A 22,446-nucleotide genomic window follows, 5' to 3' on the forward strand; every position below is an offset into this window, starting at 1 on the left:
TTTTGATAATAAGTTTCACTGAAAGCTTTGAATATTCACTACTACAAATATGTTTTGTTATCTTCTTGAAGCCTGATCCTATGTAGAGTTAGTCATGGCTAAGTCCATTGATAATGCACCTAACTATGTGTTAATCACACACAAATAATTAAAAGGTCAAAATAAGAAATTGAATGATGTGCATGTTTCATCAGAAAATGGGCTTCTCTCGGTTCTCCCATCCCACTCTTCCCCCTGAGTTTCTGAATTGTATGCATTTGTAAAAGGTTTAAGGGAAAAGCTTAATTACAGCAAATTCACAAACATAGATGCATATGCCTACACAGAAGGTATTTGTGAAAGCAATAGTATATTTCTGAAAAGCAGGAACAAGCAGTGTGAGGGGAAATATGGGAAGCCAGCCACTGCCATCATCATCACCTCACTTTATGATAATAATAGTAAGCTAACTAAGGGGAAAGAGAGTCTGAGGTAACTGAAGAAAAACAGGACAGGCATGAGGAACCATATATTATTGGACTCTGACTCCCATCCTCCTTGACCACTTGCTTTGCTGGAGGAGGCTGGTGGGAGCTGTGGCCCAACAACATCTGAAAGGCTTCCTGTTTCCTGCTACTGAAATATTTATTTTACTTAAATCATTTATATACCACTTTTATAGGGACGCGGGTGGTGCTGTGGGTTAAACCACAGAGCCCAGGACTTGCTGATCAGAAGGTCGGCGGTTCGGATCCCCGTGGGGGGGTGAGCTCCCGTTGCTCGGTCCCTGCTCCTGCCAACCTAGCAGTTCAAAAGCACGTCAAAGTGCAAATAGATAAATAGGTAGCACTCTGGTGGGAAGGTAAACGGTGTTTCCGTGCACTGCTCTGGTTCGCCAGAAGTGGCTTCGTCATGCGGGCCACAGGACCCGGAGGCTGTATGCTGGCTCCCTCGGCCAATAAAGCGAGATGAGTGCCGCAACCCCAGTTGGCCATGACTGGACCTAATGCATTGCAGATAAAAGTCAAATACAGCGGTACCTCGGGTTACAGATGCTTCAGGTTACAGACGCTTCAGGTTACAGACTCCGCTAACCTAGAAATAGTACCCACTGCCCAGTACAGTAACCTCCTCCAGAATGCGTCCTTGGACCAATTCTGCACATCCAAGCCTCATTCTCATGCGTTCCCACCCGCCATGCAGAAAAATAATTCCCAAATATTAGAGAAAATGTTTGGTCTGCAAAAATACATAGGAGCATTAAGCGTAATTTACAATGGCTCATTCATCCATCGCCATCTAGGGCAATGGAATGTCATATGAAGAGCATATGAAGAGCATATGAAGAGCAACATACTGTAACTACTGAGGAGTTCTGAGCAATTTTGAAACACACAAAAACATGACAAACCAGACTCTCTCCCTGGACAGCAAAAATACAACTCCTGATTACCGCCCAGTAATACATCACTCACTTTCTGCTACTGAACAGAGTGGTAGGTTATAGGGATTTGCAAAGAGAGAGATAAACAACGTCTTGTTTCATAGGAATATTGGCGTGATGAATCACTTCTATGAGTTTTCTAGCAAAAAGTAAGGTGATGTCTCACTGTCCTGGATCAGATTGGCTCTCAACGACTAAAATTGCATGGGATTGTCAACCCATAAAAATGAGGCCTGGAGGAAATGGCTGAAAGTACGACTGGGGGGTGTCATGAAGGGATGGCAATGTTAGAAGCAAGCCAAACCTCTGTATACAACTATGATGTATTACTGGCAAGTCCCGTCCCCCCCCCCCGTTTTGTAGGTTTAGTTTTATTTTTCTTTAGACTTTACTTTTTCCATGAATGGATCTTCAGTTATGCATTCAATACATCATATTGAAATACTCTATTTCTCCCTTTTACATTCAAAGGTCAACCTTTATAATAAGGGTTGGCAGTGATTCTCCCATTGAGACAGTCATTTTAATTGATATTGTCTCCAGGAATAAAATTGCTTTTTATTAATCAAGTTTTGATGAGAGGCTAGTTGGCCACAGTATCTTCCTGTCTATGGAAAGTGGCTGCATTCTGGCATTCGATCCCCTTGTCTTCTATAATAAATTAGGATCACATAAGCACCCACAGGATTAATTATGGGCTACCTATCCATGGAGTCTCCTTTTATTTTAATTATGATGTTTCAACAGCAGTGATGTCTCCAAATTCCATAACTTTATAGATGTCATAATTCAAAACTCCTGTCTAAGCTAAATGGTGAGATGTCCAAGCAGTGGTTAAAGTGATGAATTAAAGGAGAAAAAGGTGTTTGACACACCTCACTTACTATGGAAAATAGGGCTTTAATTTCTGAAAGAGCAAGAGATTCTGGGTGTCAGTGCACTTGTTTTACCAATATGGTACTACAGATCTTCTTTTCAGTGGCTGGGGTCATTATGGACAGGGAATAAGTTTGGATCCAGCCCATTGTGTCCTTGAATGCACTCATTTAGTTTTTTTTTCTGATATAAGTAAAGCATTGCCAATAATTTCTCTGAACGTGATTTTGCTACTGGAATAATAGTTTGGGAACTGAAACTGCCTTGGTTACCCTGGCGAGAGATATAGAGGAGTGTGGCCCTGTTAATTCTCTTGGATGGCTCAGGGGTTTATGTTACAATTTGAGTGCTGAATCCAGGTGGGACCTAGTGGCTTTGGTGGTTTTTATGGTGGCCCTGGTTTTACCTGGAGGATAGGTCTTAAAAGGTGGTGTTGGGTGGCCGGTGCTCCACACAGTGACCTTTTAAATGCAGGGTGTCTCATACACTATTCAGCACCTACATGAAACCACCGGATGAAGTTTTTGGAATACTTGGTCTAGGGCAGCCTTCAGCAACTTGGTGCCTTCCTGCTGTTTTGAACTGCAACTCCCATTAGCCTCAACTAGCAAAACCACATTGTGCACTGTAAAATACAGTCATACCCTGGGTTACAGACACTTCAGGATGCACGCTTTTGGGTTACGGATGTGCCGAAACTCGGAAGTACCGGAATGGGTTACTTCCAGGTTTCAGCGCATGCACAGAAGCGCCAAATCGCAACCTGTGTGCGCACAGATGCGGCGCTGCGGGTTGCGAACATGCCTCCCACATGGATCACGTTCGCAACCCGAGTATCCACTGTACACCTCAGTATGATTTTATTTGTGCAGTTTTTAATAGAAAATAGATTGTGCCATTAATCTGAATATTTAGCCTTAAAAATGATGATGGAGCCATATATACTGTTTTATGATAATATGGGTGTGTTTTTAATAATAAACATCAGAGGAAATCTTTACATTGAATATTAATAAAATACATAAGGTATGTAGCTGAAATCCAACTCTTGAAGATATAGGAAAAACAATATTAGACCACTGGCCATTATTGGGTTTGAATTTTGATATATGCCAAAGAACATGTGATGCTTTTTTTTAATCTGTTGATTTCAATGGTGTTTTTAATCTATAGGGGGGGGGGACAATACCTTTTTAAACCATACTTTCTTACACATTTTTCTTATGAGACTCCTTAGTTTTGAAATGAATTTGAAGGTGCTTTTTTCAGAATTGTCCATTATCCACTGTCCAAATATAAAGAAAAAAGGGGGAAAGAGGAAAGCCCAAGATGTTGTTTGATTGACTTGTCCTGTTGCAAAATATGCACCTGCTGTGAAATGAAGTCATGGAGAGAAAAAAGTGGAATAATTTAACTTTTTTATTTGTAAAGATAATCAGGATTTTCTGATTACATCTTAACTTCATAAATGTTAAATAACCTATCAGCATCTAGTTGTTGTAAATTATGAAAAGGAGTATTGCTGGGAATATTAACCAACTAAATCCTTGTTCTTTAGTGAACACGAAAATGCGTTATGGCAGGTTGTCATTGTGCTCACGGTAACTTTGACACCAAATAACAAAACTGCCATTTGCACTTAGGGTAAATTGGTTCACTTCTGCTTTTACTGTTCTTTTTATTCTGACATAAATTTATGAACTCTGGAACTAACCAAGTCGTGTGGTTTCCCAGCTGACTTTAACAAATCTGCCCATTTCATTCCATTCACTCATCAAACCATCAATGCTGTGGTAGTTTCAGACTCGCCGCAGATATTTTAAGACATAGGCACTTTTCTGACCGCCACATTTCCATTTCCTATGAACATTTGCCTTTCTTGTTTTCAAAGGCATCAGCTGATGGGGGAAATATGTTACTCAGAAAAAGAGGGCAAAGCACCCTACTGACTCCCATTGTTCTTCAACGCATTTTTTACATGATTTGTGTAACATATTCTTGCTTTCTTCCTGAGAAGACTTGATCAAGGCAGTCTGTTTACTTTTAACTTTATTTATTTGGGTTTTTGGCCTGTCCTTAGCAACAATCTAATACAATTTCAGATGTGAATAAAAAGTCCAGATGGCATCCCTCCAACATTTACCGTATTTTTCGCTCTATAACACGCACCCGACCATAACACGCACGTAGTTTTTAGAGGAGGAAAATCCGTAGGCATTCCCTCCATAACACGCACAGACATTTCCCCTTACTTTTTAGGAGGAAAAAAGTGAGTGTTGTGGTGCAAAAAATACGGTATATTTAGGTAACATGCAAAATGGCACCCTCATTTTGGAACCTGCTGTTTTTTCTGGCTTCCCAGTGAGGTTGTTCCTTCCAGTTTTGAATCAATATAATATAGTGGACAGAATACCAAAGCTCCACTCCTCTCTCCATGTTTCTTTTGTGTAGCTACATTACACACCCATGCAAGGCTCCCATGAGACAAGGTGAGGCAGCTGCTGTTCCTGATGTAGATCTTCCCTCTCCCCTTCCTCCCTGGCAGGGAGAGAAGTGAAGTTTTAGGATCGGCCTCAGGTGCCAAAATCTCTTATGCCGTCCCTGATTGGATGGAGTACTGGATCCCCACTCAGTGATTATGCCTAATGCAGTGTTTCTCAAATTTGTTAGACTACAGCTCCCATCATCCTTGACCACTGGTCCTACCCAAGTTTGAGAAACACTGGCCTAATGTGTGCCTTCAGTCCAACCTATTGCACAAGGTTTTGGTATGAATAAAAATGGGAAAGCCCGACATGTGTTGCTTCCATGAACATTTTGAAGATAGGGCAAGATACAAGTGTGAAAGACAGCATGTCGTGGAAACCCAGGCTATGTTAGGGTTGCCCTACATCCGGGTTTTCCTGGACACGTCCGGGAATTGCTCAGAAAAATGGAGTCCAGGTGGATTTTTGTTGAATCAGCAAAATTGGACGCATGGCAAGTTGGGCTGTTTTTATTTTTAAAATCTATACAGTGGTACCTCGGGTTAAGCACTTAATTCGTTCCGGAGGTCCGTTCTTAACCTGAAACTGTTCTTAACCTGAAGCACCACTTTAGCTAATGGGGCCTCCTGTTGCCGCTGCGCTGCCAGAGCACGATTTCTGTTCTCATCCTGAAGCAAAGTTCTTAACCCGAGGTACTATTTCTGGGTTAGCGGAGTCTGTAACCTGAAGCGTATGTAACCCAAGGTACCACTGTAATGGTTTCTTACAGAGCTTCTTGGCACCCTTCAGTCCACTTGTGGGACAAGTAAGACTGTGCTATATGAGTCTACATGAACCTAAATATGCTTTCATACCTTATGCTTGTGAAATTTTCTGAGTAAAGTATTTCACTTCTACCCATAAACCCTTTCACTACATTGTTCTGGTTTTGTATAATCTGAAAAGTCTAGTCTACTGAATGTTGGATCCTGTAGAACAGGCATGGCCAAACTTGGCTCTCCAGCTGTTTGGGAATACAATTCCCATCATCCCTGACCACTGGTCCTGTTAGCTAGGGATGATGGGAGTTGTAGTCCCAAAACAGCTGGAGGGCCAAGTTTGGCCATGCCTGCTGTAGGACAGTGGTGGACAACCTGTGTCCCTCCAAGATGGTGTTGGGCCTCTGACTCCCATCAGCCCCACCCATTATGACCAATGATTACAATGACCAATGTCCAGTGATGGGAAGTCATGCAGCAGTGGAGGTACAATGGCATGTGTTGATCCTACTTTGAACTTCCACAGTTCAATGGAAGGTCTGCATAGAGACCACATTCATGCAACTATAAACTCATAGAGATATTTCTGGATGATCAGAAATCCTGGGAAAATAGGGTTTCCAATTCCAATGGAAAGAGCCCTGTGTGTGTGATCCCACTCCATCTCTCTGTCTGAATATCTGAATAGGGTTTTGATGGCAAAGCTTTGACTCTTAGCCAAATGTGTGAAATATCTCCATGGCTGATCATGATGCTTGAGTTGGCATTGGGAAAATTAAAAATTCTGTCTGTGGTGATTCGTCTCTGTTGCCTGATGCTTGTGACCACTGAAATGCTGAGCATTCATGTGTGAATAAGGTATGTTTATTATTCATGTATGAATGAAGTATCATTATCAAGAAACACAATCTTAATCATTCCAGTGCTTCATGGCACAGAGTTCCCCTCTTTACGAGGAAACACAAAATCATAAAGACTGTGTATGTGAAACAGCAATTATCCTATGAACTGTTGTCTGTTTTGTAACAGGATCATTTAAGACTAATTTGCCTTTGAAGTACAACATACTACTAAATGCTGGCAGCACCTCTCCACTTGTAATACCAGTCGGCCAGCCTAACTTTGCTCTTTTGGATGGTCTGGATCCGTACACACAATACGAGATAAGGATACAAGCCTGCCAGGATGGTAAGATGTTAAGTAATTCTCTTTTGTCATCAGCAGACAGTGCAGTTTTGCAAAATAGCTTCTGTTCAGCAAAACAGATAACATCTTATTTCAAAATTGAAGTGAAATGTTTACCTAGTAAAAGCAAAGCCTGACACTGAGTGGTGCATTTTACATTTCTCCATATTATATCATGAATATTTTAAAAGAAAATTTAAAACGTTAGCATTTGGGGGAATGGTAGTCCTTTTTGTGAAATGCATTATGAAAAGCATAAAGTAGGTTTTTTTAAAAAAAATTGTCTAGAAGTACACATCAGATACAATCCATTCTCAATTGATGTTACATCAGCAATTTATCTCTTTTTTATTATTCATATAAAGCAGAAGGATTATTGCTCTGTTATTTTGGATTACAAGGAATGCATGAAACCTTATCTAAAGGGATCTGTTGGCATGGGTAAAGCACTTACGCTGGTGGAAGTCTACAGAAACCGTTGATACTGAACTTGAAGCTTCTGGGTATTGGGGACTTGTAAGATTGATCCTATCTTTCAAAAACTTTTATGACGGTCCAAATCAATAATATTTCAAGAATTCTCCCTGCACAGTTTGCCTTTTTTGTATCATTCAGTGAGCAGGGAGTGAGCCTTGGGACTCTGTGCTCCTTCCTCCTCTTGCTTTCTGCCTTCACATGCTAGTCCTTGTTAGCTTAAACTACAGTTGGCTATTGTTGTCCATTAAACTGTGATTTAATGTCAGTTTTGCTATCCAAGATCTTTATTTCATAGCATTCATACACCACTTGATTGTAAAATAAATAAATAACCCTCAAAGCGGTCTACAAAAAGATAAAACAATGTAATCAAGAAAAGTCTACAACCTTATTTAAAAGGTAAAGGGACCCCTCCCCTGACCATTTGGTCCAGTCGTGACTGACTCTGGGGTTGTGGCGCTCATCTTGCTTTATTGGATGAGGGAGCCGGCGTACAGCTTCTGGGTCATGTGGCCAGCATGACAAAGCTGCTTCTGGCGAACCAGAGCAGCGCACGGAAACGCTGTTTACCTTCCCACCGGAGCGGTACCTATTTATCTACTTGCACTTTGACGTGCTTTCAAACTGCTAGGTTGGCAGGAGCAGGGACCAAGTAATGGGAGCTCACCCCGTTGCGGGGATTCGAACCGCCGACCTTCTGATTGGCAAGTCCTAGGCTCTGTGGTTTAACCCACAGCGCCACCCGTGTCCCACAACCTTATTTACAAACAAACAAAAGTAAAAATATTAAGAGATTGAAATTACCCCAACTTTCTTAGCAGCTGGGAAGTAGGCTTGTTTAAACAAGAATGTTTTTTGCAGGTGCCAAAAAGAGTACAGTGAAGGCCCCTCCGTGATCTCAATAGGCAGGGAGTTCCAAAGTGTAAGTGCTGCCACACTAAATGACAAGTTCTTACAAATGTGGAATGGGTGTTATGTTGCACCTGGAGTAGTGGCAATTCTGCCGATTGAAGCAGTGGAGTGGACACATGTGGAGTAAGGCGATCTGATAGGCAAACTCGTACTCAAGTTGTTAAGGGCTTTAAAGCATGCTTTGAATGTGGTTTAATATCCTGGACAACAAACATGATGTTAAATCATAGTTCCCTATCTCAAACATAACAGGAAACTGTAGTTTACTTGAACCAGGATCAGTGTGCAAAGGGAACACATGAAAGTGGGGAACACATTAAAACAGTACTTGTTTCTAGCTTGCTAAAACTATGGTTTGGTTCTCAAATCAGTTCTTTATTTGATAATGCCTGTAGCTACTGAGAGCTATTTCAGTGGTGGCACCCCAGTTGTGAATTATCCTCCCTAGAGGGAAATGTTTAGAACCTACACTGTGGTCTTGTGTTAGGTGGTGACCTTTTAAATTGATCCCAGGGTTTTAAGATGTGCTTTAGTGGTTCTTATATCTTTCACATTGCCATTACCCCATGTTGGTTTTATTCTGGTTTTATACTGTGCTATATTGTTCTGTTTAAAATTATGTATTGTTCTATTTTTATGGTTTTATAAACTGTCCAGAGAACTTTGGTTATTGGGTGATAGCAACTGAAGGAGAAAATAAATAGAATGCTTAAGAATGGAAAGGAAATGCACCGTATTTTTTCGCTCCATAAGACGCACCTGACCATAAGATGCACCTAGATTTTAGAGGAGGAAAGGGGGAAAGCCACGCTTTTGGGGGGATCAGCTCACAGTTGTGCAGCTTCTTTTGCAAAGGGGAAAAGCTCCTTTGTTGAGGATCGGCTCAAAGCTCTAAGTTCTGATGCTTCTTTAGGAAAGGAAAGGGAGCCGCGTCTACAGTTTCCAGAGAGATAATCTAATCAGCCAGTCACATGTCACTGGGGAAACAAATGGCCTCCGTCTGCAGAACATTCAACAATGGAGGCCTGGGCAAGGAGACGGGGCCGGAAAGGGAGCCAGCGATTGACCACACATTCGTTTCATAAGACGCACAGACATTTCCCCTTACTTTTTAGGAGGAAAAAAGTGCGTCTTATGGAGCAAAAAATATGGTATGTTTGATATATTGTTTCTTGGGCATTTGTCAATCCGAAGAGCATATTCCAGTGTCCAAAACATGGTCCTTAATTGATGCTTTTGTTTTCTTGTAGTTGGCTGTGGAGTTGGTGAACGGGCATATGCAAGGACAGCTGAAGCACCTCCTAAGGATTTGAGTCCCCCTGTCATTGCAGCCACTGGATCGGCATCAATAGAGGTGAAATGGTCACCACCTAGAAAACCCAATGGAATAATTAGAAACTACTTTGTTTACAGGTAGCGTTGGTTGTTGTTGATTTTTTACCCTACTCAGATGCTCAATGTAGAAACTACAGTAGCCCCCACCTTGAAGTTTTATTCAGGTCCAATAATGTTTAAATTATCTTCCCAAGTGTGTATGTTGGGTAGCATGGGAAAAAGCCATACCAATGTTTTTGGCCTGGAAAAGGGTATCCCACCCCTTAGGCTAGAGTGGGGAAGGAATTGGGCTAAGTGTGATTTCTACTGTCACTACAATATTATGGCCATGGGTGGCGCTGTGGTCTAAACCCCTGAGCCTCTTGGGCTTGCTGATCAGAAGGTCGGCAGTTCGAATCCCCACCACGGGGTGAGCTCCCATTGCTCTGTCCCAGCTCCTGCCAACCTAGCAGTTCAAAAGCACGCCAGTGTGAGTAGATAAATAGGTACCGCTGCAGCGGGAAGGTAAATGCCGTTTCCATGCGCTCTGGTTTCCATCACACTGTTCCATTGTGCCAGAAGTGGTTTAGTCATGCTAGCCACATGGCCCAGAAATCTGTATGTTGACTCCCTTGGCCTGAAAGCGAGATGAGCGCCGCAACCCCATAGTCACCTTTGACTGGACTTAACCGTCCAGGGGTCCTTTACTTTTTACCTATGGTCTGGCAACCTTAAGGTTGTCAAGAAACCAAAGGCCAAGAAATCATAGATAGGAAACATAGAAACACAGAAAGTTGGATTGGCCCATCCAGTTCAGTATGATCTACACTGAATGGCTGCAACTCTCTGGGGTTTGACCTATAAAACTGAGGATTGAACCTGACACCTTCTGCATGAGAAGCGTTTGGCCTGCCACTGAGTTACAACTCTTTCCCAGTGGTAGCTGTGGATCTAAATTCATATCTTTCATTGAACTTGCCAGCCAATTCTGCGCCTTAAGGTTTCTAGGAGTCTATAAAATTCTGGAATATTCTCCTGGAATATTTTCACCTGCTAATTGTATGGCCAAACACATCAAACCCCTCCTCTGTATAAAGAGAAATAAAGTATCTCTTATAGTCCAAGACAAGGCTTCACTCTGCTGGTTTTGTAAATAAAGCTGATGATTACAGCTGCAATTCCACAGCAGCCAGAGAAAGGAAAAACAGGAAATATAATGCAGAAAGTGGAAAATACTGTAAATTGAATTTGACAGCATTTGATGGCATTTGATTATTCTAGTCACAGCCAAACAATGATATAAAGAGTAATATGAAACAGAATGTGTTACTGCCTAGCAGACTCGAAAGCAATAAACCTTCCTCCAATGTGACACAATCACTTCACAATCATAATTGTAGCCTGTTTGATACCTCTGAGTACAGCAGAAGGGCACTGACTGACATAGATACATTTTGTTTTTTATTTAAAGTGAAATGAAAATGGCGCACTGGGGCTCCAGATACAATCGTTATATTCACCTACATAGGCATGAATCACTTGGCAGTTATTTCAGCTGAAGTTTAAATGTGCTTAGACAACAACAATATCACATCTTTCTCAGATAGCTGTGGAAAAAATCAGAAATTTGTAAGGGCAGGAATGGGATGTAAGCACAGCGTTTTCTCCCCCCCCCCTTTTTTTTTGCATGTGATACCCACACATAGCCTTAGACTGTTATAGCAAGAAGTCTGCAGTATTTCTAGAGGATGTTATGGTATGTAATTTCTTTTCCATCATTTGCTGCCACTGCCTTGCTGTCATATATACACCAAACTAAATTTATTTAACCTGCAAGTGGTAGGCAGCTTTTCATTAAGCCTGAAGGATATATATTTGCAAGGGTTTGGAGTTCTGTGCTGACCTTCCTGCTATCCTCACCCAACCCCAAACCTTTGTCAGATACGTTTTTAGAACAAAACTGGAGGGAGGGAGGTATAGCAATATTTATTCATTTATTCTGTGTTTCTATGCCACTGCACACACAAACACACACACACACACACACAAAATATCAGTAACGATGCAATATAATAAAACAATAAAAGCAGTAAAAAGAAATTCCCCTCTAGCAGAGGAAGAAATCAAACCAGTTGACAGAACTGATAAACCAATAAATCACAAATAAACATTGGGCATCCAGGTTTTTGAACCACAAATTATTTAAGAGGCCTCAGTAAATTAAAAAAAAGACCTTTGCCTTGCTCCGAAAAGACCATAAAGAAGGAGCAAAGAGTGCCTCTTTGAGGAAACTACTCGACAGGCAGAGTGCCCTTTTGTAAATGTATTTACTTGATTTGCTTTCCTTTACTCTGATGATAATAACTGAGTAGGTTGTGGGGGAGTAATTCAGTTGGATACTGAATGCATGAAGTTCCCTGGATGGCAAGAGGACTGCAGAGTACAGCAGGAAGGCATGACGTGGTATGCAGATTTTAGGGTGCCCTAAAGTGAGGAGCCCTAGTCAGTTGCCCAGTTTGCCCTCCACTAAAGTCTCCACTTCAAACTACGTAGCTATGTTCTTGGCTATAAAGTTTGCTCTGATAAACATCACTCTTTGAACACCTTTAAATGGGTGAAGGCATCAAACCATAATACGTAGGTTCAGTGACAGTTAGCAGTTCCTGAGAAGGGCATCTTTCTCTTGTGCTTCTCTCTCTGTGTGGGAGAAAATCTTCCATTTAAATGATCAGCTGAATTCTAAATCTTCAGGCTGTTGAAATGACTAGAGACTGTTCAGCCACTTCTGCTCGGAGTTTATTCATACATGAGGATATTCTCCTTTTAGCACTACAGATGGAACCATTTACCTAACCATAAGTTTCTTTCATTAAATATTCAACAGTAATAAGATCTAAACACTTTAACCAGACTACATTGTTCGGCTTTGCTTGTGGAAGAGCTCACGGTTGGTGGCATATTTGATCTATCAGGGAGAGAAGCTGTTTATCACAGATTTTCCACGTTACTAAACAGTAATTTGTGAACCCAACAAACAGCTATGGTGGCTAATTGAGAAGCTATGCAGTGCAAAGCAAACCACCGAGCATTGCTGTACATAAAATATCATAATTTTTCACTTTTTGTGATTGACATATTTTTGTAACTCAATAGGAGGGCATTCAATGCTAAACTCTGCACAAAACTCTGCACAAGTGTGCCCGATGCTTCCTGGCAACTAATAAACATTTAATTAATTTATTATATTTACTCTTACATTTATGTCCCACATTTCTGCCAAGCAGCTCACAGGGGCATACATGGTTCTCTTCTTCCCCATTTTATCATCACAACTCTGTGAAGTACATTAGACTGAGAGATGGTGACTGGCCCCAAGCTTTAGGACTGAATGGGGCTTTGAATGCTCCCAGGTCCTAGTACAACACTCTAACCACTATAAAACATGGTGCATTTTACCATAAAGCCCATTGCACCTTGAAAACTCTTGTTGTTGTTTAGTCGTTTAGTCGTGTCCGACTCTTCGTGACCCCATGGACCAGAGCATGCCAGGCACTTCTGTCCTCCACTGCTTCCCTCTACCTCCCTTCCAAAAATTAAAAAACTCTACCTCCCTTCCAAAAATTAAAAAGCCGCTAGTCCCCAGTGATACAAGTGATTTGCATAAAATCATGATGTCAATCTTTGGATAAAGGTGCAGGATCTGGAAACCTAGTAGCAACAGTTGAATTTCTACAAGGCTCTTTCCTCAAACTTCCATTAAACTCACTTACCCCAACAGTTAGTTGGGCTGAGGTAGGGTGCCCAGAAAAGGCCCTTCCGTGGCAATCAGTCTTCTGGCACTTTTGCACAAAACTAGCATGGGACATATTGATGGTTGCTTTAGCTCACCTCCCACACACTTCTCCCTACCCTGAACCACTGTGATTGAGACCACAAGCTTAACATGAGTCAACAATGTGATGCAACAGCAAAAGAATGAAAAGAAAAGAAAAGAAAAGAAGAAAAGAAAAGAAAAGAAAACTAATTCTATTCTAGGTTGCATCAACAGAAGTATAGTGTCCTGATCATGGGAAGTCATTGTCTCACTCTATTCCTCATTTGTCAGACCACACTGGGAGTACTGTGTCCAGTTCTGGGCAACACGGTTTAAGAAGAATATTAATAAGCTGGAACATGTGCAGATGAAAGCAGCCAAAATGACCAGGGTTCTGAAACCAAGCCTTATGAGGAACAGCTGAGGGAGTTGTGTATATTTAGCCTGGAAAAGAGGAGATGGAGAGATATGGCAGCCATCTTCAGATGTCTAAAGGGCTGCCACATGGAAGATGGAGCAAACTTGTTTTCTCCTGCTCCAGAGGCTAGGACCCGAACCAGTGGCTTCAAGTTAAAAGAAAGGTGATTCCAACTAAACACCTGGATGAACTTTCTGACAGTAAGAGTTGTTCAACAGTGGATCAGACTCTCTCAGGAAGTGGTAAACTCTACTTCATTGGAGGTTTTTAAGCAGAGATAGATGGCCATCTGTCGTGAATCCTTTAGCTGAGATTCCTGCATTGCTGGGGTCCCTTCCAACTCTACAGTTCTATGATTTTATACTGTGCTTTCACTTTATTGCACTCGTGTTATTACATGCATGTGTTGGCCCATGTACATACTCTGCTTTTTCTTATGCAGTACCAAGTCAAACAGTAACCAAGTCAACTTTTACCACCAACTTAGCACAAAACAAAAACCGCTGCTTCCTGTAAATATGTCAAGACTTTAAAAACAGTTGCTACAGGTAACCATCAGTATTGAAACAATAGGTAAAGATTTGTACTTGCGAAAGAAAAAGTCCATTGTTCATAGGGCGTGATCATGACACCTGCCTAGCACCTGAGCTGATTTCACATCAGCAAATGCACCATGTTTGCTGTTGCAAGTGGCACGTCAGGTAATGATTTGGTGTAATAAGTATGTGCATTGTTAATGATAAAAACTGAACTACACTAGGCTATAGTCATTTTGAAGTTTGTACTTCAGCATCAAATGATCTCTTATTTATTAGTGGCTATAGAAGTTATTTACAGGTGATTTTTGTATGACTTTCAGACGTCCAGTGGGTACTCGAGAGGAACTGCTTATATTCATCTGGTCTGAAGGTGCTTTAGAATTCATTGATGCTACAGATGTCCTTCAGCCGTTCACGGAGTATGAATACCGCATTAGGGCACAGAATTCCAAGGGCTCTGTGGATAGTCTGTGGTCTTCAACACAAACTCTAGAAGCCCCACCTTGGGGCATGAATGTTCCTTGGGGCCAAGCTTTAAGCGCTTACTCTGTGCTCCTAAATTGGACCGAACCCACTTCTCCTAACGGTGCCATTTCTCAATATCGTGTCGTCTATCAAGAGAGACAGAGCGACCCGACATTTAACACGCCAGCTGTTACTGCATTAACTGTATCGGTAAGTGTTAGATAATCAGCCAACGTGAAGGAGTCATTTTTAGAAACGCATGCAGTTTCCTTTTCTGACCTCATTTGTGGTTTAGAAGTGCATATTAGGGCTGTCGGCCATTTCAAGAAAGCTTGCATGTTTCTGGTTGCATTACTTATTTGTTTATAAAAAAGATATTTATATAATGCTACAGCATAAAAAATCAAAGTGGTTTAAAATAATATCTCTCTATAAGAAAAACACATAAAAATTAAATCACACAAACTATGGTTAGTCAGACAAACCATTGGTCATAGTTGATTAATCAGTTATTTGTATATATGAATAAGAACAATAGTTCTGAAGCAAACAAGGATACTTTGTTTTTCGTTGATGTGCACATACATCATAGTGGTCACTATCTTAGAAAAAGCTCTTGTATGGGAGAAAATCCAGGGATTTTTCTTTTTTAATGGCATTTGCTATCCCCAGTTTCCTGCCTCTCATGCGTTGAAAGTATTTGTATTTAAATGTGTTGCCCAATTAATTGGAAGCACCTTTTTAGTCTTATAAAAAATGAATTGATTAATAGATTAAGTGTTGTAGTCCTAAAATATTTACATGGTGCAATCCTTAGTTGCCCATGTACGCTAATTATGGATGATTCACATGCAACAATGAGGACATTTACACATGAACAACCTCCCATCACAATCCCTTGCATGTTGGCTCATAAGTTCCACTGAGCATAGCAGAACTTACTAGTAAATACCCTTTGGATAGGAGACTTAAAAGTCCAAAATGAAATATAATCATAGCAAAATCAGATATATTTTTTCAACTATTCCAAGTGCATGCTGGTTTAAGCATGATAGTAAAATTAGCATTAGCTTGACTCCTATGATTTATGTTTAGTAATTAGGAAGATTTGCCTCATAACTCTTCAGAATCAGAAATAAATCAACCACCACAAAAAGAAAACGCTTTTACCAACAGTAGCACCTGTCACTCCCATACTGTAAGTTGCAAACCTTGACAAATACAGGAACCTCTAATTAGATGGATACAATATCTGCATGGAAGAAATGGCAGAACTAAGAACAAGATACAGTGTTGTGATTTTGCTGTAAATTGGCTATTTCAGCAATCGTAATGTCAAAGGAGGCGTTGGACTGGCACTGTGTTACAAATGTCTTACTTCAAAAAAAGATACTATAGAACTGGAAATGGTTCTGAAAAGGGAAGCCAAAATGATCAAGGGGTTGAAGTAACTTCCCTAAGAAAAGGGTATGCTCCTTACAGGTCTTTTTTTCCTCAGGAAAAAGATAAGGAGGGATATAACGGAACTGTGTAAGATTATGTAAGTTGTGGAGAAAGTGAATGGAGTTTTACTCCTCCCTACCTCATAATACTACAACTCAGGGACAAGTAAATGAATCTTGGAAGATTCAGGACAGACAAAATAAAGTACTTCTTCCCACAGTGCAGAGTTGAACTGTGGAATTCGCTCTAACAAGATGTAGTGATGGCCACCAATATGGATGGCTTTGAAAGAAGGCTAGACAGATTCATGGAGGATAAGGCTATGAGTGGATACTAGCCATCATGGCTATGCTCTGCCCTCATGGTTGGAGGCAGTAGGCCTATGAATACTGGTTGCTGGGAACAGCATGTGGAGAGAGTGCTGTTGACTCAGGTTCTTCTGGTGGGCTTCCCATAGGCACCTGGTTCGCCAGTGTGAAAGCAGAATACTGGACGAGATGGGCCATTGGCCTGAGTGAGCAGGGCTCTTCTTATGCAAATAGAAAAATAATGTCAGGAAGCAGGCCTCAGTTGTTATTTACCATCTGATGTATGATGTCTACTTAAGCCAGCCTCAAAAAAGTCACCTATCTGCTGCCACTATGTGTTAATCTGAAGTAATGGCATGGAAAATACCAGCCCTGGGACCTGTTAGTCTTGGTTCTATCCCAATGCAGAATAATGGAGACTTTCATATATTCTAATTACATTATACAGTGTTACCTCGGGTTAAGAACTTAATTCGTTCTGGGGGTCCATTCTTAACCTGAAACTCTTCTTAACCTGAGGTACCACTTTAGCTAATGGGGCCTCCTGCTGCCGCCGCGCCACCAGAGCACGATTTCTGTTCTCATCCTGAAGTAAAGTTCTTAATCCGAGGTACTATTTCTGGGTTAGCGGAGTCTGTAACCTGAAGCGTATCTAACCTGAAGCGTATGTAACCCGAGGTACCACTGTATATAACTCATATAATAATGGAGACTGTCATATAGTCTAGAATTCACCTCAATATAGACTCATGTCAGATCAGAATATCATAGATTCAGGTAGGTAGCCATCAAAATACACAGACAAAATGAATGAATGAATGAATAGTCCAGTAGCACCTTAGAGACCAACTGAGTTTGTTCTGGGTATAAACTTTCGTGTGCATTCACACTTCTTCAGATTGAGGTTGATGGATGTCCATTTCATGCGGTTCAATGTAGTGCCTTCCATGATTCTAGATTCAGGTAGGTAGCCGTGTTGGTCTGATGCAGTTGAAATAAATAAAAAAATAAAACTTAGTTGGTCTCTAAGGTGCTGCTAGACAATTTTTTTATTTATTTCGACAGAATATCATATTCTATCTTAAAATTTTCTGAATACCATATTCTGTAGGAAATATATGAGCTGTTGTTTTTTTCTTGGCTTACTTTCAACATGAGTAGATTAGTAGGGATAAGAAGTGGTCAGTATTGAGGAAGAGCCTGAATTTCTTTCTCTTCATTTTTTTAAATGTTATGTACAACTCATAGCCTTCCAGCTGTTCAATAAGTACATGCCAAGTTATATGGCAGGACTGCATATATGTTTGCTTCCCTCTAGAGCAGGCATGGCCATACTTGGCCCTCCAGCTGTTTTGGGACTACAATTTCCATCATCCCTGACCACTGGTCCTGTGTATGATGGGAGTTGTAGTCCCAAAACAGATGGAGGGCCAGGTTTGGCCATGCTTGCACGGTATTGCATCTGGACAGTATATTAGGACCTGAAGTATCTAGAATTGCACACTTTCCCCAAAGCAAATTTATTGTTTCCCACTAGTGATCAGACACTTTAACTCTCTTGCAACAATTTAACACATGTTTTAAAGGTTAAAGGCCAGAACTGACAAGTGGACAGTTTCTAGTTGTTTTCAAAATCATTTTCAAGGACCATTCAGCATGATGTTGAGTTTTGGAATTCCTCTCTCCAATCATGCATTGAACTGTCTTGCACATCATGCCAACAACAACAGAAAATATCCAAGATGGTTGCATTGAGGGCAATAAAATGTACCAAAATGGCTTTTTAAATAATGTTGCCACAGTATGATTCTTTAGCAAAGGCATTTTAACGCCTTTTAAATTAGTATTTTCTTGGCACTGGAGAAACATTACCCTACAAAACCTGAAATGGAAAAATATGTCAGAAATATATGCATAAAGATCAAGTGTGGTTTAGATAGCACTGATGCATTTTACTATCTTTCTATTTTTATTTTAAAATTCTTTCACTTTTCATTTAAAAATGTGTGTTACTGTGCTAAACATTTGTCTCTGCAGAGCAAGACAGCTTCCCTGCCCACCAAATTTATTGCAAATTAATGCTTTATACTAAAGCTGTGCTTTATTTCCCTAAGTGCAGTGTAGGACACATTGAATGGAACTCTGGATTTGGGGATAGGATGTTCTGATGTAGCAAATACAGTCCATATTGGTCTTCAGCCTATGCGGGTAGCCTACCCTCCTGTAGAAGCAGATGAAAATAATAATAGGAGCAGTGACTTTTTCTGTGCAACGTCATTTTTCTGAAGCTTCTGTTTCAGGGAACTTCTCTGAAACTTCACATTTAGTTAAATTAAATTGCTGAATTAAAAGAGACAGGGAAACTCACATACACCGTGGAACTGATTGAGTCCATTCAAGAATGAGGTGTATCTTGGAGTAATGAAAAAAACACAACTAAACTCTTTTTGTACAGTTTCTATTTTTCCCCCCAGTGGTCCTGAAGTTGCCATTGGTTGCAACTAATATATATGTATTTCATTTACTAATATCAAACCCCATGACTAGGAAGGTGAGAAATTAAAAATGTTATCAAATGTATCAACCTCAAAACTATTTTAACTCCCCTGAAATTATCTGGATATTTTTCCTTCACAATTTGTTGGCACTGAATTTTGTCCAAAACAAAATTTCCACCTCATCACATGAGATATGTTACTAATTATATAAAAACTCATTGGAATCCTTTAAAATTCCTGGTGTGCCTCCAAATTCAACTTGAATTTTGTATCAGATGAAAATTGATCTCAGCTCTAATTATTGACATAAATAGTACTGGGCTGATATGTGAATAATGCCTGTGTGTGTGTGTGTTCAATTTCACAGGAATCTAAAATAAAGACATCATGTTTGAAAATTGCTACTCTGTGGAAATAGAATTTCCCATGAAATTGCTGGCAAACACTTAACTGCAAATTTGTGAATGAGATGCTTTAATTAAAATCTAATTTTATTGAAGGAACTAGCTTCCAATGATTAAACTTATGCCCCTTTAAAATATAGCTTACGGGGGTACTAGGCTAAAGCATTTAATCTCCTAAAGCATCTCAACTGGAGCTCTCTCATGGGATATGCCATTAGTCATTCTCTCACACAAGCTTTCACGTTACTTTGCAAGACTTACGGTATCGAGCAAGCAAAGAGGTCTGTCCTTTATGTTTCTATTGCTACCAAAGTTCAAGATGTGTGTGTGTGTGTGTGTGTGTGTGTGTGTGTGTGGAGAGAGAGAGAGAGAGAGAAGATTCCTATTTACAAAGCCTTTGCTAACCAAGGAATTTGTTTTAGCATTGCTTCTTGTGTGTGTTGCATTCAATGTATACTGCATGTCCAAATAGACCACAGAAACCTACACTATGTGGCATAACAGTAAAAGCCTGAAAATGAGCAAGTAGAAATGTAAAGAATGGCTGCAGTGGATTGGGGCTGTGGCCTGTGCATTGGGTGGAATTCAGTGCTGTACTCTGCTTGCCAGACAGAATGATCCCCCTTTCCTCCCCATTTGCCCTGTTGTGGGGATTCCCCCACTCCACCCCAAGCCACTTTCAGGGATGCAGAGGGCACATGGAGGAGTAGAGTGGGGCTTCTGCTGGTGAGGCTTATTAGATGTCTCCCACCCTTTATTTCCACTCCACCTCTCAACCTTTTGCTGAATCACAAGGGCAACAGAGTTCTGCTTGAGCTTCTCTTTCCTGTAAATTACTTGGTTTCTCTTTCTCCTTCCCACCTTTACTTTCTGAGCTTCACTTCCCCTTTAAATGTAACATTTGTGGGCTGAACTTTTGAGCCTCTTGTGGCCTTTAAGCTTCCTGGTATGAATAGGCTCTAAAATGAACGTCTCCCCCCCCTTTTTTTTTTGCTAAAGGGCTGCATTCATCGTTGGCACTAGTAGTGGCCAGTGGAGTGGAGGCACTTACCTGACCCTCCCATCACCAGTGCCACTGCAACTTATGAAGAAGGGATGGGGCAAGTTTGGTGTGGTGCAAATGCATGGGGGGGGGTCCCAGATTGATAGGTCAGGCAAACAGTGCTGACCACTACAGGTCAGCACTCCCACATGCATATCACATAGAAAGACATAGAGGATACAACATACATGGAGATAAGTGTGTGCAAACACACACACATCAGGCACACATATGAAGATATGGTTTTTTTCCTCCTGCCGGCTCATCAAATTATTGATATGATGAGCAGGGAGGGGGCCACTTGCATCCCCATCGGGGTGCTAAACTGGGCAGAGAACCCCACAATCCTCTGTGTATGGGTGTGTGTCCCCCACTTATGTGGGGGCTATGTTCTAGGCCCCCATATGCATATGTGAAATTGTGTAAAGTGGGGAACACTCTCTAAACACCCTTTGAACTCTCTTCTGACACTCCCTCTTCAATCCATACAAAACATACTGTATCCCAAAAATATCCACAAATGGAATTGAAGCTCTGGGACTGGAGGACATGTCGGTGGCAGCTTCACTACCTTGCACATCAGCTGTTAGGTGGGGAGGCCGAGAAGCATAAACAAAGATCCGCTGGTTGGTTGGTTTCCAGGTACCATACATATACATGCTTGGCGGGACGCCACCCCACCCCCCTTTTATGATGTTGAAATGGAAATCATGTGGTAGGTGTCTTGGGGGATCAGAAAAAGTTGCTTGGGAGGATGTATCATGCCCCTGTGCTGGGGGTTAATTACCTCTGCTCTAAAGCAAAAGGAACAATTTGACAACAAAATACATCGCATAAAATCATATACTTCTTCACAGTGGCTGTAATGAAATGTTACATTGCAGAATAAGAGTTCACAAGGCATATATGGAAGACTGCTAATGATGTTGGGCACAATTCAGCCTGTTACACTTCTTAAAATTCCGTCGATTTTCATGGCAGAGAGTTGTAAGTCGCTTTGGATTCCCATGGGCAAGATATAGTGGCTAACAAATCTGATGAGTAAAATAAACGAACAAATAAATAAAATCCAGTGGTCCTGGAATGTGCTCAATATTTCTCTACAGTGATAACTTGCTGGGCTGTAGCCTACCTGGAAAAAAGTTGAGTTATTCTTTTGTTAAACCTTACTAATTTCCTAGAACAGTCATACGATTCTGATGTCTGCAATGCAATTTGGCATATCAGTTCTCAAGTAGGGACTGAGTAATATTCCTGTGCCTAGAAGTGAGAAACATCTGCCCCACAGCAATGCACCATTGATTCACCAATCACTTACAAAGCACCTAATATGATCTGAGTGCTGTGCTGAGATAGATAGTCCCTGCCCACAAGTTTACAATCTAAAAAGACCTGATGCAAAAGGAAAAAGGAATGAGGAGGGAAGAGAAAGCAAATTTGTGTATTAGAGATACATCAGCTGCTGCAGTTATGCAGCAGACTTACTACAAATAAGATAAGTGGAAATTAAGTATTCCACACTGAGCAACAATATTTTGCACTACCCATCTTTTCAGTCACCTTAAAACACATTTGGATTTCTGAAATTATATGGCAAGTAAGTATTCAGAATACTGAGAGCTGCATATGCCACCAGTTCAGGCTACGTGCCACTTAGCAAAGACCAAAAGCTGCAAGTGGCAATGAGGGGGCAAATGTTAATTGAACTGCTGTGCTGTTGCTAGCATGGAGAGTAGCCACCAACAGAAACAAGATGGCTGCCCCAGACATGCCCTATTGGAGCTAGAAGATCACATCGTTAGCTCTGCAAGGGCTTATGGGTTATGAGGAAACCATACACAGATGACTAATTTTTTTATGGTTCACAGCCAAGCAAAGTGAAATTCAGCAGCTGTTCAGGACAAGTGACCACTCTAACGGCTGCAATATAACCCACTAAATAGAGAGGGAATTGCATGAGAGCAAGAGGTTAGCAGTGATTATCGGCAGGTGAGTGCTTTATTGAAGTTGAAAGACCATTAACATTGATGGAGTAATTATTTCAACTTGAAAGTAATTACCTTGATGGGTGATAACTTCTCCAG

At 40.9% G+C, this 22,446-nt stretch overlaps 1 protein-coding gene across 5 annotated transcripts in view; it reads left to right on the plus strand.

Moving 5' to 3' along the window:
• USH2A (usherin) overlaps nucleotides 1-22,446 on the plus strand; it is a 457,494-nt gene that overhangs the window by 372,810 nt on the left and 62,238 nt on the right. For all 5 annotated transcript variants that reach the window (XM_081185934.1, XM_081185935.1, XM_081185936.1 and 2 more), the window contains exons 59-61: nucleotides 6,573-6,731; nucleotides 9,368-9,530; nucleotides 14,523-14,877. In XM_081185934.1, coding sequence (XP_081042060.1) covers nucleotides 6,573-6,731; nucleotides 9,368-9,530; nucleotides 14,523-14,877 — 677 coding nt within the window. The remainder of the gene's footprint in view (nucleotides 1-6,572; nucleotides 6,732-9,367; nucleotides 9,531-14,522; nucleotides 14,878-22,446) is intronic.

The sequence above is a fragment of the Podarcis bocagei genome (genome assembly GCF_964188305.1).
Source record: "Podarcis bocagei genome assembly, chromosome: 3".
Lineage (NCBI taxonomy): Eukaryota > Metazoa > Chordata > Lepidosauria > Squamata > Lacertidae > Podarcis > Podarcis bocagei.